Raw genomic sequence first — 19,759 nt, 5'->3', positions numbered from 1 at the left:
AGAATTCAACTTCCTTGTTAATCCAAGAAACCTTGTACACTTTCTCTCTAGACACTGTGTTATGTTATCTTTTTGTAAAGTGTGAGAGCTTGGTTAATGGTATCTGATGGTTCGTGTATGTAACACAAAGCTAAAGTAGGTAGGCTTAAATTAGGTAGCAATTATGAGAGAAGGATTGACATGAATGTGCAAATGAGTTGAGCATTCCTAAATAGGTGCAAGTTTAGTTTAAATATGACAGTGGCTTATAACTGAAATGTAATCAAGATTGTGCAATGGCTCCCAATATCTGTGACCACTCTTCAACACAAGCAAGGTAACCCATGCCCTCTATCAATCAGTGTCTCTAACCTCCTTGATTATTTAACTGGGCTAATGGGGAGCTGCCACTTCCCTTTCACTCTTATACTTTGGAAACAAGTCTATTCTGCATTTGTATCTTTGTAGAAATGTTTTTTTTTTTTTTCCCCCAGGTAAATATTGCCTCCACCATATTTTCTGTTTCACTTGAGCAGAGCGTGATCATAGAATCAAGTATAATGGAGCATAATGTTTCTAATAATGGTGAAAGCAGCTTCTCTAATATTCTCTTAGCTTTTTCTGTGCCACATTTGCTTTTGGTCATTTCTTTCCTAAGTTTCCCAATGTGAAAAGCATGACTGGAAGATGGCAGTAGACCCTTGTAATTAAGGATTCATTCAGAAGATAATTTTCTTAAGCTATAGGTGAAACAACCTGAAAGGCTACAGAATGAGTAGCTGGGTTTCTACTGTTAATTGGCTTCAGTTGCTGGAGTGGAGTAATTGTGAAAGATAACCAAATGAGTAGCTAACTCCTTTTTATCTCTTAGTTGATATGTAGTTCAAAAGCCATGGTTTATGGAAGATGTAACTAAACACTTTAAAAGTATGCAACAATAAAGCACCAAGGCACTTTGGACTAGAAGGAGCTATATTTTATCAAGATGAGTTAGTTATCAGTTTAATTTTTTCTTTCTGGTGAGTGAAGGTCTAAGAATTACTCTATCAGCTGAGGCTGTTCAATCTTAAAAATATCAGATGTCACCTGAGAAAGGAGACTTACCATTTGAAGGAAAGTTAGTATTAGGAGAAACTAAGCTTTTAAAATCCTGTATCCTGTTCTCTGGCACTTAATATTCAAAGACAATTTATTTTAATGAGCTTACTAAGTGAAGCATCATACTGAGTAATCTGTTCTGGGTTTAGAGATACACTATTAGACATGTGAACTAATAACTATTCCTTCATAAACAGTGGGGAAAAATTTTTTTTGAAGGAGTTTTTACCTTCAAGAAAAGTTCAGAGATGAAATAGGTGAACATTTTTGTTGCACCTGAAAGTTCTGGTGAAGAAACCTAATACTAATGGTGAAGCTTTTTGATTTTGGTGTGATGGGGGGGATGGGAGGGGCTTGGAGGAAAGTACATTAAAGAAAGCTTCAGTTCTCAGTAGTGTTAGAGAGTAGGGCATCAAACTGAAAGAGGAGCTGTATTACAGATTTTGCAGATCTAGAAACACTGAATGTAGAATTTGGTGGAAGAGCTGTTGCTGTTGGTTTATTTACAGTAGGGTCATTTACATAGCACAGCAGGAAAGGCTGTCAGATAAATGATGCAGAAAGCAATACAGTCTTGATGGTCTTCCTGAAACAACAGCCAGCCTTCAGTTTGAGGTATATTCTTCAAGCACTTGTTATATCCTGAGCATAGAAAAGAGAACAGATTTTTTATAAGGTTATCCATTTAGCTGTGATCTTTCATTTAAGTATAACTGGACAAATATCATACTTTTTCAGTGATGGAGAAGTGGTATAGACTGACCAGAAATCAGCCAAACTGATTCTAGAATCCACTCACACAAAAATAAGTTGTTACTGTTATCTCTTTCAAGGTATTGTGATCTTGAGAGTATCTTGCCAGCTCTTGTGAAGTGTGCTTTATTACATTTTAATGTGTGCTAGCTTCAGGTTTTTTGGAAGAAATGCTGTGAACTAAATCTCTTCTTATGGGGTATTGAAAAGTGTATAAGTGGAAAGAATTGCCATTGCTTTGTAATTGAGGACTGATCCACTGAGATGGATTCTGAAGTGTAGTGATGCCTTTACTTTGGAGAGCTCATCTTAACTGAATCAATGCACAAGGATTTTGTAATAGGGTACTGTACTACTGAGAAGCCCAGATGTCCCAGTATTAGAAAGGGAAATGAACCATCCTAAAACACAAAGCCTTAGTTCATATCAGAAGCAGAAGATGGTCTGGGGACTTAAGTCGTAACTGGTGTCTATTCCAGCTTAACAAGATTATACTAGTAAAACAGGAAGAAGTACTTAAAGGCTTTACAGCCTGTGGCAGACCTGTGGATCAGTAACATAGCTTCCTTTTTAGAGACAAGTTTGCTCTCTAAATCCTAAACCTGTGGCAAAGCAATGGATTTACAAGGATGTCAGGTTCTTTTGGTTGAGCTTCTTGAGTCTTGAACAAAGTGTTGAGGTCAAGTTTTTAATGTCTATAGCTGATAACATCTGTATATACATTTTTAATTTTATATATAAAAATTCTGTAAATTATATGCATGAATAATTTAATGCAAAGTTTTTACTGTGTATATGTCTACATTTTAAATCTTTAAAAAGGCAATTCTTGATTGTTCTTACTTTTAGCCTGGAATTTGTTGTTGCATTTAAGAACTGTAAGAAACTTAAAATTTTAATATCTGATGTTAGAACACTGAATAAAGTAGTGCTGAAATGACCAAAACTGTCAGTGTAGATTAATACTTTAAATACAGTACTGTACTTTGCAGTACAATTCAGGCTTTCTTTAATATAGGAGTGTATTTTCAATCTAATACATAAAAAAAATCTATTTGTTGTCAGACATTGGAATTGAAGCACTGTGGTTTGTGCTTTGAGCCTAACAACTCTGGAGTTCTCTGTCAGAGCTTTATACGTAAGGAATGAGCAGCATTAAACTTCAAGTCATGAGCAAATGCAATATTGGTGGGCCAAAGCACTGCAGAGTTCTTATCCTTGATAATCATTTGATCTTATTTATATATTGCCTGTTCAGTGTGAGCTCTGTAAAATGAGTTAGATGAGTGTTGCTATGTAAGAGAGTTAGGTGAAAGTTCTGAACTCTTTCTGGCTTAAATTTACCTTTTTTCTCCCCCGTAGTTGAACCTATTGTCAGCTTAACAAAAGGACCAAACCCTCTGATTGATGGTGCAAATCAAACAATAGCAGCCATTTGTACAGCAGCCACTGGAAAACCTGCTGCGGAGATTGACTGGGAAGGAGGTCTTGGTGAAATGGAATCCAGCTCCACTTTGTTTCCAAATGAAACAGTGACAGTCATAAGTCAGTATAATATTGTCCCTACACGATTTGCAAGAGGAAGACGAATAACTTGTATTGTGAGGCACCCAGCTTTGGAAAAGGAGATAAGATTCTCTCATGTGTTGGATATACAGTGTAAGTATTTTTAAGTAGCTGTTGCTACTTGATGAATTTACTGTAACTACTGTCTTTATCTGTGTTTAGGTTTGATAGGGACATGTTGAACATGTAATTCTTCAGAAAAAGAGAAAATTGCTTAGAAAAGCATGTAATAAGGGATCAGCCAGGAATAGAAGTCTAGGGTTTCTGTTGTAATTAAAAAGAAAAAAAAAAGTCTAGTAACAAAGCTAAAATAGCATTATGGCTGTTTGAGTTTGTGGCTCATGGGTGAACTTAGTATTCATGGTGGTAGTCAATAAAGAAAAAATTACAGATGAAGTTTGGTCTATAAACACCTCACGGTGTCCTATGATTTCAGCTGTATTAAAGAAATCAAATAACACTTTATGGTTGTAATGACGAGTTTAAAGTATGACTTAAGGGAGGAGGGCATTCAGTAGGTTTAAAATTGTACATAAAGCTTTTTCCTTTCTAATTTGCACAAGAAAACAAGATTGTAATATATTCAGTACCAGTACTTGTTACTCAACTTTAAATTGTTCGGGTACCGGGTTTGTCTAACAAATTTGTTTTAAATTGTCTTTAGAAGATATGAATATGAAGCAAGTTGGTTTACAACTCTGCTTAGATTAAAACTGCTGAAGAAAATAAGCCTTATGTGTGTGATCTGTTTTTTTTTTTTGTTTTGTTTTTTTTTTTTTTTAAGCAATTTTGTTAAACAGCAAAATAAGCTGTTTTTAATTCTTTCTTTGATATTGTTCTGACTTAAGGACTTCAAAACAGCATACAGCTGAAGGCTGACAGTTTAGTGGGAAGACATCTCATGACTGGAAAACATGAACTTAGTTACATCGGTGTGTAACTAAAGTCTCTTACACATTCATTCTATTTGGCAAAGCTTTGTTCAGTTCATGTAAGGATACTGCTTTGAACTGAGGTAGCCTTTGCTGCTGCACCTCATTCCCCTCTTTCTGAAAGTAATGTTTACTATTTGGGACTTAAAACTTGAAACAACTTTCTTGCATTGGTAGTTTAGGACTTGATAGATAAAGGCTTTGAACTTGTAAAGGATGAACGTTTGCATATTGTCTTGTGCGCACAAATGTCTTCTCTTTCTAAGCAGAAATGAGCAATTGCTCATTTGGACATACAGATCAGTTCTAATCACTGTTTTATTATCAGTGTTGAAATGATGTCTCAGATTTAAGTGAGACCAAAAAAGCAGAAGTAAGGACTACTTGCCTTGACAGTGAATGAGATTGAGGCTCTGTATTTAAGAGGAGCAAATGGACCTTAATAGCTGAAAGTTACTGCTAGCATGTAATTCAGAATCTGTAATGCACTGCATATAAGCAGCTTAAGAGCAAACGAGAATTGGAGATTCTGTGTGTTGTAATCTTCCCTTCCGCTTGCGGCTTTTAGAAATATTGCTATGCCTTTGCTGTAGGAGCTGTTACAAACTCATAACGATGGTTCTTTTTTTGCTGTTTTTTTTTTTTTTTTTTAACAATTCCTCAGGGTCTCTCTGACTTGTCTGAAGTGGTCCGCTTGCTTTTTAGTTGCAAAACAACATAGTTGCACGTTACAATGGCAGCGGATAATGGTTAACCTTTTCAACTGGCAGGTGTGAACTTCTTGGTTTCCTAATTACCTTTTCAAAACACTGTTTCTGATTATTTGCTGTATCTTACTAGTGAGAAGTAGCTTTGAATTACCAAGGAAAATGAAAGGAACGCAAAATTGATTCTTTCCTTTAGAATTTCTTCTACTTAAGTGCTGTTTTTTTTTTTTTTTTGTTAAGAAAACAAAACAAAAAAGAGTGGAACAGCTGCACCAGTTAAAACAACTGTATTATGCCCTTTCTAATTTACTGTTATGTATTGTGCTTGTGTTTAGGACTGTATTTTATTTTTTTCTGGTGGTTGTGGCTCTTAAAAATCAAAACTAAAACAGCAAAAATGAAAACCTTTTGCATCAAGTTGATCATTACTCTCAGTTTGTGTTGAAAGAAAATATTGTGGTTACTGATAGGTAAACTATTTTTTGGCAGATGCCCCAGAAGTTTCAGTAACTGGATATGATGGAAACTGGTTCATTGGAAGAGAAAATGTTCAGCTCAGATGTAATGCTGACGCAAATCCATTACCTATGGAATTCATGTGGACCAGGTAAATATTTACGAAAGAAGGACTTGTGACATGATTATGGTGGTATAATCTGAAGTGGTATTGTAAACTAAACAGACTATGTAACTCGTAGGATGTAATGGTGTTATCCAGCCTTCTAAAAATAGGGTAGAGGATTTGTGTGTTGGAGAAGGTCCAGAGGAGGGCCGCAAAGATGATCAGAGGGCTGGAGCACCTCCCCTACAAAGACAGGCTGAAGGAGCTGGGCTTGTTCAGCCTACAGAAAAGAAGGCTGCAGGATGACCTCATTGCAGCCTTTCAGTACCTAAAGGGAGCCTACAAACAGGAGGGGAGTCAACTCATTGAAAGGGTAGATAACAACAGGACAAGAGGAAATGGTTTTAAGTTGAAGGAAGGAAGATCTGGGTTGGATGTCTTCTGGTGGAAAAACTTCTAGGGGAAGCTCTTTACTGTGAGAGTGGTGAGGTGCTGGAACAGGCTGCCCAGAGATGTTGTGGATGCCCTGTCCCTAGATGTGTTCAAGGCCAGGTTGGATGGGGCCCAGGGCAGCCTGGTCTAGTACTAAATAGGGAAGTTGGTGGCCCTGCATGTGGCAGGGGAGTTGGAGATTCATGATCAAAGTTGACTTGAGGTCCCTTCCAACCCTGGCCATTCTGTGATTCTGTGATTCTGTGAATATGGATGGGTATATATTTTTGAAGTTCATGAGCCTGGACAATTTATTGTTACTATTACAATAAAATCTTTGGTAGTTAAATTAGCATAGCCTGTATGTTGTTTTATATTGGGCAGTTTGATACATCTAGTAGGGAATCGACCATTTGATTAGCTCCATTTTAATATTACATGAAGTATATTCTAGATATGTGAAAAGACTTATCAATACCTGCATTTTAAAATCTGTAAACTACAGTTGAGAAGGCAAGTACTTCTTACTGAATTGTGGAACTTGTCATGTTTTTCAAGAGTGTTTAAGTAATTGTCAAGACTGATAAATGCAATATTCAGCTTAATGGAAGCTAAGCTTTGAATGTATATCTCTAGTTTAAATAAATAAAACTTAAAGTAGATGGGTGTTCTGAAATAATAGCTTAATTTAATGAGTAAGTGGATGGGGTGACCCTACTCTGAAATTTACTGTGTAGCTTTTGCAGCCGTGGTTGTATATCAGGCAAGAAACAGAAAAAGATGATAGAAGTAAACATAGATCAAAGTTGGCACTGGATGGAGATGGATAAATGAAATAAAGCTACTTGAAATTCATCTGATGCTTGCAGAAATCAAAGAAAGAACTTCTGTGAGGACAATATGAATTCATATGCAGCAGTGTTAAAGTGTTTCTGTTGGTAAAATCATTGGAATATTTACTGTTCTTCAGTTGTAATCCTTTTCCCTGCATTCCCAGTGGCAGTTAAAAATTAGCATATAAAAATGATAATCATTGTAGTGTTGAGAAAAAGTGAAAATGATAACTTGACAATAACTGAGTGCTGGTTTGATGGGAAAACTAAGCATTACAGTCATGTAACAGACTTGAGCCTAAACGTATGCATAGGCATATAGAGTCAGTATTGAAGAATGGTGTTGTACTGAAGAATTTGATTACACTTAAATGTTTTATCTATATGCTTAACTTAAATTTAGTATGATGAGAGATTTCAACACAAAAAAACTGTTTAAAGTAGTATGCCAGGACTTCGAAAGCACTACTGCCTTTTTCTTCAGATGAGCTAGGTACTCACTACTTTGATTTAAGTTTAAGAACTAGGCAATACAATTATTATTTACAGAAAAAATATGTATAGCTTTTAGCACTTGAAGCTTTAGAAGTCACTATTAAGTCACTAAGGCAAACAGTAAGTCAACTTATACATGAAAGACTTAATTTACTGGAGTAAAAGGAGTGTGCTTTTTTGCTTTAGCAAATATGAAATTGACCTGAGTAGCTGTAACACTAATGAATGTTGAACTTTTAAGGAGGAAAAAATTATGCGTAAGGAAAACTTGAGTTGTTTAAGGAGGCAAACTAGATGTATTGAAAGTGTGTGCTTTGTAGTGTTTTTCAAATCCTAACTTTTTTTTTGGTGTGGTATCCTAGAAGCTTTAATTGCTGCAAGTGCAATGTTGTCTTTGCTGCTTAAGGTTGTAAGGAATATTTTAAAATGCTGTGTATATTGAAAGCTCTATTCTACTGTTTACATTTGTAACAAATTGACTATCTTGTAATATTCTTCAAAATGAATAATTTAAAATATATTGCTAATCATTTGTATCAGCTTCATACAGCTGTAGAAACTCTATGCAATAGTCTTCAGAAAAAAGAAGGAAAACTTCACAGGTTAATAGCAAACCTAGTATGGTGTTGAGATGGCTTTTGTTTTGATGCTGTTTATCAAATCTTATTTGCTAAATGCTTGTATGGTATGCAGGCCTGGTGATCATGCTTGATTATGGAGTTAGTTAACTTTTTAATGGTTAAATGAAAGGAAGATGAGATGCAACAAGATTGATTTAGGCGTTAGATCAGGCATGTTTCAATAGGCACTTGACAGCTATGTTAAAATAGCTCCAATTTGTGTCTGTTCTCTTTTGTTGTGCTCTCATAGTTGTTACTGAAATTATGTCTAGGATGCTTTGGGAAAATAGTAGTTTTGGAGAAGTTGGTTGATTTTTTTGAGTGCTTTTTATCCAGTTGATTCCTGAAGTGGATCACTAAGCATCACACTGAATTAAGATGCCGTAATGTAGAAGAGATAGATATTAGGGAAGGCAGGTTGAGAGAGAAGAATCTGTTTCAGCTCCTGCTGGCAAGTGTTAGTAATTTTTATCCTGTAAATTAAGCTTGCACTGCCAGAAATATTCTTTAGTATGATAGCTGAAATGGCTGAAAAAGACAGTTATATTATCTTGACAGCAGTATAAATTCATCCTAGTTTAACTATTAACTTCTACAGCTTGATTTAGTTTGTTCCTCCATCGTTTGTTTTGAGATGGCTTCCTTAGTTGTTCTAATTTGTAGGTATCTTGCGAGTGCCTTACCAGCCTAGTACTAGATGCATTTTAACCTAATTACTTTAGGACTTTGGTCTTAAGGATTTACACCTGAAGTATAGCCAACTGTTTTTGTTTTAGGCTGGATGGACAGTGGCCTGAAGGACTGCTGTCTGTCAACAATACTCTGCAGTTCAACAGCCCATTGACTTACAACTACACTGGGACTTATATCTGTAAGGTGACTAATTCCCTTGGTCAGAGAAGTGATCAGAAGACTATCTACATATTAGGTAAGTCTTACTTCTTAGCGACAACAATGTGTTGACTCTAATGTTTATAGTAGTTGAAATAGCAAATTTCAGGCATCAAGTGGCGCTTCAATATGAGTCTTTTCATTGTATGTAAGGTAAGTATGGAGTTCAGAGCTACAGTGAAACTTGGGATCAAACTGGCTCTTCATAATAGCAACAAAGAGTAGAAGTTCTTATGGTTGAGTTTGTTGCCGTAGCGCATCTGAGATTTACTTCTTGGTAGATTAACTTGGTTTATCCAATTCTACCTTGTGTTTTAGTAAGACTTTGACTACAATAAATAGTACCTGGTCCATAATGAATGTTAATGGGGAACAGCTGTCTTCAGAGAAGTCAACAATGCAGAACTCCTATTTGCTCATCTGCGTGGCATAATACAGGAAACTGGTTCTTCTTTTTAGCACTTGTTCTGTTGTGAAAAATACTTGTATCTATATAACAAAGTATTGTGACACCTTCTCTAAGAGAACACCATGATTTAACAAGGTATACTTGAATAGCATTGTGCAAATGTGAAAAAGCTCTCCCAAACTCAACAATGGATTGTTTAAATTAATGTATTAGCACTTATTGATGTAATTTTAGTTATCACTTAAGGAAATAAGACAGGAAAAACTAGTATTACACTTCTTGTGTGTTATTGCTGTTCAGTAAGTTCCCAACAGTAGTTATTTCACAATATGAAGGAGCATTAAAATGTATTCTGACAGGTTACAAGCTACATGAAAATAAACAAATGATTTCCTAAAAACATAAAACTAAACACAAGCGCTCAAAAGGTTGAGATGAGAATGAATGCTTCAGATAAAAACTGAAGATAGAGGATGCCTAAAGCAGTGTCTGTAAATTCATTTTGGGTTGCTAGCAGCATTTTTAGAAGGGACAGTGATTCAGTTAATCATACTGATGTAATCATGCTGCATGTCAGTCTTTGCTCCATGGAGGGCCTTTGTGGAGAGCTGTTCTAAATAACTATTTAATGAGCTAGTTATCTAGAAATGTCTAAGTACTTGCAGACAATGGAATTACTTAAAAACAGAACATTACATTTTACATGGAACTTGATTCGTGGCTATGCAACAGTCTGAAGATATTGTTCTATTGTGAGAATTAAATCATGAAAATTAGCAGAATGTCATTTCATTTGATGAAATATGCTCCTGGAATGTAGCATTCCAATACTCTGTCATGAGCCCTGTACTAATGTTACAGAGGGGAGAACTTGACCCAACTTTGTAACTGTTGGAGTTGTCAATTCTGTGAATGCTGTATGCTGTCAGTAGAACTTCTTTCATATGACTGTCACACATAAAAATATAAGACTGCAAATATAATTTGAATGATAATTTACTAACATACCAGAAGGGCAAGCATGAATTCTCAGACTAAGTTTTTCAAAAAGTGAAATAGAAATGCATGCCAGTTGAGCTGTAGTTTAAGGTTTCTTCTAGCCCATGATAAACAACTAGAACTAGTTTACAGCAAAGATAGTTAAGCTGCATTAATGTTTTTTGTGTGCCTGTTTCTCAGTTTTACTTAGTACTACTTATTTTTGCAACAACTACAGTTTTTTTTGTAAGGTTCAATTTTGAAACTTCCTATCTAGAGATCATTCAAGACTATGGTTCTACAGGTTATGTGAACCAGTAATAAGAAACACTTTAGTTGAGGCAAATTAAATCTTGCTTCTTAAAAGCATAATCATTATAATCTTGGGGCATACAGCATCGTGAACATCCAAGAAAATATGGGTGACTTTTCAGGCAAACGAGAATCTGGTGCTACACCAGTGCAAATAGTGTTCAAATAATGCATGCACATTAACTAACACTAAGTATCTGACATATCTGTAATCTCTTCTAAACTACTTAGAACAACAAAACAATTAAAAGCGATGTGTATCAAATTATGGAAGAGTTGATTAAGGAAGCAGTGAGGTGTTCATCAAGTCCAAAAATTGTATTGCTTTCAGAAATTAATATCAATCTCATTTAACCGTGACTATGAGAGTAACTTTTGTGTGTTAACTGGATTATTAAACAACTGAAATGTGCTTGAAATTATGTAGGGTAAGTAGATTGTGTGAAATGTCTCTTATATAATAACTATCCTGGCTATTTTGTGGAGGGGACAATCTGATAACCGTAAAACGAGACTGAAATAGTAAAATTTAAAGCAAGCTGCTTACTCCCTTTTTACTCTTAATTCTGTACTTAACTGATCAGATACTATCTAGTCATGATGAGTGACACCTGTGAATGTCCTTCTCTCATCATGCAAGCATGTAGAGCCATAATTTAATTTTTTATTTCTCTATCTTAATCATCTTCCTCTGTATAAGACCTGGCAAGAATGTTACTTGAAGCTCGGAAGCTAGTGGACGAAGCTATGTTATCATATTATCTTTCGAACTTTAGTAACGAGCCTGTCAAGGGTGATTTGTGGAGTTAATGTTTCTGAGCAGTTATGGTACTGGTAATTGTAAAGCTTTAGAAAGTAGATAGCTATTGATTTGAAATGTGTCATAGGTTTGGAATGTAACCTGAGCAAAAATATTTTTTGCCTTAATATGCATTAGTATTTCAAAATAGTTTACAGGCATTGTTTTACTTTGACCTTTAGCTTAATACCTTTGAATTCAGGAGACTATAAGAGTAGCTGACAAGGATTAGATGGTAGATACATTAGATTGTAGCTACAGTGAATGATCTGTCTTGATGAATTGAGCAACATTAAAATGGTATCTAAAGCCAGGGGGGTTTCTTTAATTTACTGGTACAGATATCTTAGCTTCACACTTAGCTTCACAGTATTTTGTTCGGTGATGTGAAGATACTTTCCTTTGCTGAACAACTATACAGAGGAAGTCATGCTGCTTATGGGATTTGGAGGTGATCAAGTATTGTTAAAGTTCCTGATCTAGCACTGCAACAACAAGACTTCCAAAACTGGTTTACAGCTTAATGTGTCAACCACCTAATCTGGCTTTTACCAGACTGACTTTTACATACTGACTTCCAGTACTTCATGTAAAACAGGATTCTTATTTTCCTGGCAATTTGTTCCTTTGCTTACATTGTTGTGGCCTAATTCCTTTGCATTTAAGAAGTGACTGGTGAGATTTATGTTCAGATAAGCTCATACTTGCTTCTTTTGTCACCTCCTTCAAATCTTCTCTCTAACAATTTCAAATCTTCTTTGAAGGAGGTAGGATGTTCTTCATTTCATGGTAACAGCTGTGTGGCCATCCAGAGCATGGCTTGTCTTTCATGTTACTGTCGCCACTGCTGAAAGTACCACCCACCATCTGCCTTGCTGTACTCTTATCCACTGCTTGATCTTCATAAACATTCAACAAGCATCAGTGTCAGTGGGTGCCATTTTTCTGTATGGAGGAATTCAGTTATACCCCTTTGCTTTGTATGCATCAGATGTGATTTTGTCAGGCAGCCTCTCTGCTACCACCTGCTGCAAAGCAACAGAACATTGATGGGGAGGTTCAACCTTTTACTTCTCTACCACCATCATCCTCCTCTGATGCTGTTGACTAATATAATAAAATAGGAGTCATTAATTTCAGAGCAACCCTTGTGCTAAATACCATATCACTTATTGTGGAAAAATATTGTGCTCTGCAGTTTGTTTTTGCAGTGATATACTGGTTGGTACTAAAACAGAACTTAACTTTTTAAAGGTAATGATCTGTCTGATTCTAAGGATTGCCTCTTTATTTACATGTCTTTAGGACTTAGCTTCTGTTGACTTCGAAGATAAATCTAGAGCATTTGAACAGGGATATGCTGCAAGGGGATTGAGAAGGGCAGATACAGTGTTTGGGGTATTAGGTGAATCATGTAGTTTACTGAACTTCATTATATAAATTTACCTGTCTAAGGTACGGTTCATGTATTGGAAGAGGTGGGAAAACCGTATCAAGAACCTAATTTTAAGGGAAGAATAACAATTGCATGACCAAAATAAAGCAAAACCACTGCTGAAAGATGTTACCAATATTCTCAGGGAATATTTGGAGACAAGTAATGGAGAAGAAACAAACTATAACTGTATCAGGACTGTGGTGCATTTTGAGAAGGCACTAGAGCTATGCTTGATATAAAGAGTTCATCTCACCTTTCATAGTAGAAATGAACTTAAAGCAAAAGTTACAGTATGCTGTTTTATGCATCAAGGGATTGAGTGAGTTTTTTCAGCAGTGGTAGAATACAGGCTTTTGACTTTTCCTGGTTTAATCAATTACAGTTCCTATTTTAATGAGAATAATAGCCATATATAACAGAATAATACTTTTGTGCTTCTTCACTTGTCCTTACTACTTCAGCACGTACATCTTAAGGATTTGAACAAGGGCCCCCAGCACAGTAAGAGACAAAGAGATAATGTAAAATGTTGTCATAAGTTAGGAGGTTAAGAAAAATATCAGTAGGAAATAGTTTTTAAATTACTGTATAAATAATTAATGTGGAGTTAAACAGTGTGTTGTGGAAAAGCATAAGGAATGCAAAGAAACAAGTTGCTGATGAGGTGAAATATTACCGTTGTGAAGACAACTAGTTGGCATGTAGCATCTAGTTTTTCTAGGTTGTGGTGGTCAAATATGCTGGGGGGAATTGTCTGAAGCAAGCTCTCTAAATTAAGATGTTATACAAATGAAGTTTTATGGAGTGGAGGTAAGGAACTTTGGTATTCTTGTTTTCGATGTTGTTTTGTATTTGTGAAATATGCTTAGAGTGGAAAGTATGGAAAAATTATCTGTATGTTTTCAGAAAGCTCTGTGTAAAATAAGAAGGTAACGCTGCTTGTTCCTGATCGTAATTAATCTTACAAGTAAGGAGAGCTGTCATTCTCTTATGGTAGAAGATACTGACGCAGATGGACAATAAAAGTTGCTATGATTATACGCTCCAGGAATGCATATAAACAAATGCTGAATTGCCTCTACAACTGTAGTCATCTGGAGATCAAGATGCTAACTAGGGTTTGTAGATAATGCAGTTCAACAACTTGATAACTTGTGAATAAGATCTAACAAATGTACAGTATGAAACAGCAGTAACAATTATGTGTGGTTATTAAACTTTCCAGGATGCATGTACTTGTGAATGTGCAGGATAAGACTTAACCTCATTATCAGAGGGAAACGGGTAAAGAATTTAGTGTATGTTTCTGTGTACGTACATCTTGGAAGTAAATATTGCTGGTACTATCTGAAATTGTATGCTAAGCTAACATCTTGTATCTAAAGTACATTTTTCAAGAAGGAGAGGCTCAAATTTAACTTCTTGATCTGTGGAATTGTAGGACATGGGAACCCTGGTAAATTTGGATTACTTAATCTCTACTTCTTTGTTAAATTATGAAACTCACTTTAAATCCATTTTAACTAAAATCACAATCTGAACTCCTCTTGTTCATTTTGGTAGTGCATCTTCCTTGTTCAATTTCCTGTCTTCTGTCAAATTAATTCATTTACGTATGCCTCCCTAACAAATCACCACTTATACATAATCAGGTAATATGGTTATCTGCTTTGAAAGTCTATATAAAATGTAACATGTCAAGCTTAAAATGTTAAATTAAAATGAGATCTGTCTGAAATACAATATGCAGTCTGAAATACAATATGCAATGATGATCAATAAGGCAATTCTGACTAATGTGAGAATTGTCACAGTCTCTGAATAGTAAAATTACAAATCGTGCATTCTTAAGCTTATGTTTCATCAGATAACTGGATGCTTAACAAATTTCCAGTTCTAGCAGTTTTACTTTTTGCGGTGGTAAATTGAGGGTGCGTCTGTAATATTTAGTAGTTTGATGAATCTTGCTTATGGGCATTTAAATAACATGGCTACCTGACTGTCAGTGTAATATTCTCTCTAAAATACTTAAGCTGTAATAATATGTTTAGAATTAATTGCTTTAGTTTTTTTTAAAACTACCTTACATTGGGTGAGGCAGAAAGTTATTTTTATTTACTTCACTGCTGAAGTAGAAACTGGTATTGCATGTCACCTCAAAGTTGGCTGGGATAATTTCAGAAAGCATCTTTGCGTCAACAGCCCAAGACTTGAAACCTTGTCTTCAATACAGCTGCATACATCTCCTCCAGTAGACTTAAAGAGCAAAGGAAAAACTTAGTGCTCAAGAAGCACTCAGTTTCTGGCAGTCTCTTGTTTTCTTGCAGAGTCTGACAAAAAATTTGTTGTTTTTTTTTTTTTTTGAATGAATGTAGAATTGTTTTGAGGAGTCAAATTGGTTTCTACGAGGAATGGGAGAACATTTTTTCACTGTAAATCTCCTAGTTTTTATCTTGAAATTCTGAAAGCTCCTTGTTCAACGTAGTGTTATGGAGTTTAATACGTGCAATTTTAAATCATGCTTCCTAGGGTTATGCTAACCCGAAGATGAAGCTGAGTAAGGTATTAATGCAACAGATTTTGGAGAGAATAGCTTGAAATCAGTAGTTCATGTGCTGCTGAGTACACAACTCATAGTTTTTCATTCTTATAATACTTAGTACCTTGAACAATATGTAATGGGGGAGTTTAGAGTAATTTATTCTATGGCATAAACAATTTGATTGAATATTCCTAATTGCTGTCTGGAAAGGTAGGAGATGGGGGTTTTATATAATAGACAGCATTCTTCCACAAGGGAGGTTAATTCTGAACCATGAACATCTGAGTAGAAAAGCAGCTTGCTTTGAGTGCAAGATAGCTACTTAAATATAATTTTTCTTGGCACACTTGAAGGAAACTTCCTACCCTGCAGCACAGATCAAACCAAATATACTGAAGTGGTTCAAAGCTTGTAGAAAGTGTAAGACTTCATAGTAACATGAACTTGAGAATGAAAAACTATTCTTGTAGAACATACCCATCAACTTTGCTTTCTTAACTGATTTAGCTTGCATTGACATTCTGTGCCTTTTCTGTGTCTTGTCTACTTCTTTGCTCTTTTCATTAGATCCTCCTACTACTACCACTCGACTGCCCACGGTTCCCTGGCATCCTTCGACTGATGGCATCACAGGTTTAGCAACAGAACCTAGAGTAATAGATTTCCCATCATCAACTTTGCCAGCAATGCAGGAAGACACTTGGGGTACTGTCATCGGTAGTGCTGTGGGTGGGGCCCTCTTCCTCATACTGGTCAGTGTTCTGGTTGGAATTATCTGCTATAGGAGAAGACGGACGTTCCGTGGTGACTACTTTGCTAAGAACTACATTCCACCATCAGATATGCAAAAAGAGTCTCAAATAGATGTTCTTCAGTCAGATGATGTGGATTCTTACCCTGACAGTATAAAAAAAGAAATAAAGCATCCAATGAACAGCTTAATATCTAAAGATTATTTAGAAGACCCTGAAAAACCAGAGTGGAACAATATAGACAATATTAACAGGTACCAGGAACGTTATGAAAGACCGATGGATTACTATGAAAGTGGAACACTGGGGATGAAGTATATGGGTGGTGTTTGTTACGATGACAATGAAGAAGACTTTGTTTCTCACATAGATGGCTCGGTAATATCCCGGAGGGAGTGGTATGTGTAGTAGCCACTGAAAACAAAACTTGTATTCACAGTTCGTTTCATTGGCTGATCACTTTCAGATTGTTTATACTTACGGGGAGGAATAAACTTTTTGAAACTGATTTTTTTTGGAAGGTTTTTATATTGTGACTTGACAACTGCAAATATTGAATTTGGGAGAAATGTATTTGAGCTGCTTTTTTTCCCTATGTTGTACTACTGTCTTAGATTTGGGTTTGAAAGCAGAATGCTTATAATACGGTTTATGTCAGAGGTTAAAAAAGAAAAAGCTAAATTAAAGTTATCAATCAAACTTGTTAATGAATATGAAGTGGCTGTCTTGGGTCTCTGATTTAAAATTTGAAAAAAAAAAGTTTACGTAGTGACCGAATAAAATTTTGTGGGGCATTTATTTTGCAGATGTAGTAAGTGAATTACTCAAATCTAGCTGCCATCTGTGGTAATCTTAATGCTTCTATATAACAAATAATTTACCAGTTACGATGAGTTACAGTGGCATCAAAGCTTTATTTTTCATTTTCTTTCTGCACAAAAATGAATACCTCTTAGCATTTTAATGAGCCTTCTTGTAACGATGTACTTAATAGAAGTCATTGCACTGAAAGTAACTTATCTATGAACAAGGTTTTGAGAAGTAACTGTAAACTAGTAAAAGGCTTGTTTGAATAAGAAAATTATTTTTGTATAGTCATTGATTTATAAATCTTATGTGTATATATACATACAATATGGTATTTTGTTAAGCCTGTACTTGTCGGGATGTCAGAATCTTTTATTGAACATCAGTCTCCTTTTGCAAGTACAGTGAACCCTTTCTGAAATGGGTATCTCAAATTTAAACTGGATGCAGCTAGTAAGAAAGGTTCAATGGATTTCTAAGCTGCAGGTAGAAACCAACTTGAATATTTTCTGGGATGCCAATAAACATTGTGTGCAAGAGGTGTCAAAATGTTTGCTGGAGTTTATACAACCAGAAGCTAAAACAATGGTTTTACTCTGCTTCTGTGTAAGTTAGAATGTTTCCTTTGTTGAGAGTATCTAGAACTTTAGATTATTATTAGGGAAGTGAACACTTACACAGCTGCTTCATGTAGTGAAAGCATGCAATGCAATGATGCAACTACAGAATCTTGTAAGACAGCAATTGAGATAAAAATGTGCAGTCTCTGTACTGCAGTGGATTTGTTTTCACTGCAAACAATTTAGTGTTTTAACAGTGTGCTTGAATTGTAGGAAAATGGATTCAGAATAAGAAGGAATGGCGTGCAAATGCCATTTTAAAATGTCTAGCATGGAAAAAAATGAAGCTGAGAAGTCTTAGGATTTGAAGCATGAAAAAGTGGAAAAAAAACCCACTTAAATTTGAAATGAAATGGGTCACATGCTTGCAGCTACTTCATGAGTGGAGTTTGTTGCTGGAATTACTTTGCTATCCTCATGATCTTTGGTAGTTTAAAGCATTTAAAGCTTTACAAAAATAGCTGTTTTGAGTGTTGTAGACAATACACTGTGATTGCATATGACTGCATGTCTTCAAAAAAAAAAAAGATTAAAACAGTTTTATTTGAAATTCAAATGGAAAACCTTCCCTAAACAACTCAAGTTCACATCTGGATTAATGGAATACTGATACATAAACCAAAGTCTCAAGAACATTAGAAAATTATATTGTGTATCAGTAGCTAGAGAGCAAACTCAGAGTTTGTTTCTAGCTAAGGGTTCTGATGCAAATTATTTTTGGAATAAAGAGACCATACCTCTCTTCAAACAACAGTACTTGATATATCATCTTTAAAAGATGGTGTTACTTAAAAACTGTACAACCATAAACATTTTCTCCACATGGTTTATCTTTTCTCTGTGGAGTTTTTTGTTGCTTTTTAAAGAAAAGGATATATATTTAATTCCCATTGGTTAAGAAGTTGAAGTGTTTTGGTGTTGAAACTGATAATAGGTAGAGGGCATACAAGTGTTGCTATGTTTTTGTATATTATGTCTGCTGTTTAAAGAAAAAAAGATTGTAAGTATAAATGGCTGTTGTGTGAATAAACTTTTTATTACATTCTCGAATATAGGTAGTGTTTAAAAAGTTTGACAGACACACTTTAAAACAAAACCACAGGCATTAGGAGCTATTCTAATTAGACTGTTAAAACAGCTTTTTAGCATCTCCTCTTGGAAACCCTAACCTTTCAAAATGAGTTGCTTTAGAAATTACTTGAAGACTATGAACCTTAGGAATAAGGGATAGTTGCTTTCCATACAATTGCACTTCAAGCACTGTAGATGCACTGTGTAGGATAGAATTTGGGAAAGAACCACCACAAAAAAAGGCATCCTCTTTACTCAGCTGCTGTAGTTCTTCTTTAACTATGCGTTGTAACTTCATTCCCATCTGCTTACACCTATTGGTGATCAAAGAACGATGTAGCTGATGCTATGCATCTGAAGTGCTCTCTGGCTTGTTATCTTCTCAAAGTAGTCTGGGTTTTCTTATTGTTCATCTTATTACACTGAAAATCTGTTATCTGGTCAAAGCAGTTCAGAAAAGTAAATTAAGTGAGCACTGCAATAATTGCACGTTGCTTTTTGTGTGCTTGACATTTACTTGGATATTGCGGTGTTTCCTGGATGGAAGCGAATGGGTGGCTACTTTTCTCACGGCAGAAACAGAGTTCTGTGTCTAAGCTTTTACTGAACCTAGTCCTATGTATTAACTTCTGACAACACTTCCTTAAATGAGATGGCACTGAGTGTAATCTAAATTTAAGCCATTTAAAATGCAGCAATTGATCTTCCTGTTGTCTGATGTGCCCATTTTTTATTTTTTTTTTTTTATGAGAAGAGGGGAATTAAAGTTTTCATATATATGATTCTTGCATATATGCTAGTATGTGACTGGCAAATAAGGCTTGTGTTAGGAAAGCTGTATGGTAAAAACAGTTGTCACCTAAAGCGATACATTACACTGATTTTTCTGTAACGTATTTGTTAAAATTAAGGGATAAACTCATAACTTCACAAATTAAAAAAAAAAAAAGCACACAACAGCAAACACCATCTTAGTTCTTTTTAATACAGTTTTTTCCTGTTGTTTAAAAATGTCAGTGGTTCCAGGGGATTACTGTTGCCAGGACTTTCATATGCTTTTTTCTTTTGAACTCAGGGATGAGTAAAGGGGTGCTTTAGTCCAGTGTAAAATGACATTTGAACTGCTGAAGAGTAATTAATAAAACAGCTTATATAGTTGTTTT

At 35.3% G+C, this 19,759-nt stretch overlaps 1 protein-coding gene across 4 annotated transcripts in view; it reads left to right on the top strand.

Moving 5' to 3' along the window:
- The window catches only part of NECTIN3 (nectin cell adhesion molecule 3), a 62,070-nt gene that overhangs the window by 26,976 nt on the left and 15,335 nt on the right, over positions 1-19,759 (top strand). For 2 of the 4 annotated variants that reach the window (XM_042867832.1, XM_042867831.1), the window contains exons 3-5: positions 3,193-3,489; positions 5,525-5,642; positions 8,754-8,905. In XM_042867832.1, coding sequence (XP_042723766.1) covers positions 3,193-3,489; positions 5,525-5,642; positions 8,754-8,905 — 567 coding nt within the window. Of the gene's footprint in view, positions 1-3,192; positions 3,490-5,524; positions 5,643-8,753; positions 8,906-15,913; positions 16,607-19,759 lie in introns of those variants that run through there. The other 2 variants (XM_042867833.1, XM_042867830.1) reach the window with 2 other exon arrangements.

Source organism: Lagopus leucura, unplaced genomic scaffold (genome assembly GCF_019238085.1).
Source record: "Lagopus leucura isolate 7727_CA_CO unplaced genomic scaffold, USGS_WTPT01 Super-Scaffold_100001, whole genome shotgun sequence".
NCBI classification, from domain to species: domain Eukaryota; kingdom Metazoa; phylum Chordata; class Aves; order Galliformes; family Phasianidae; genus Lagopus; species Lagopus leucura.
The sequence above is the reverse complement of the archived record's forward strand: the minus strand, read 5'-3'. Positions and strand labels throughout refer to the sequence as shown.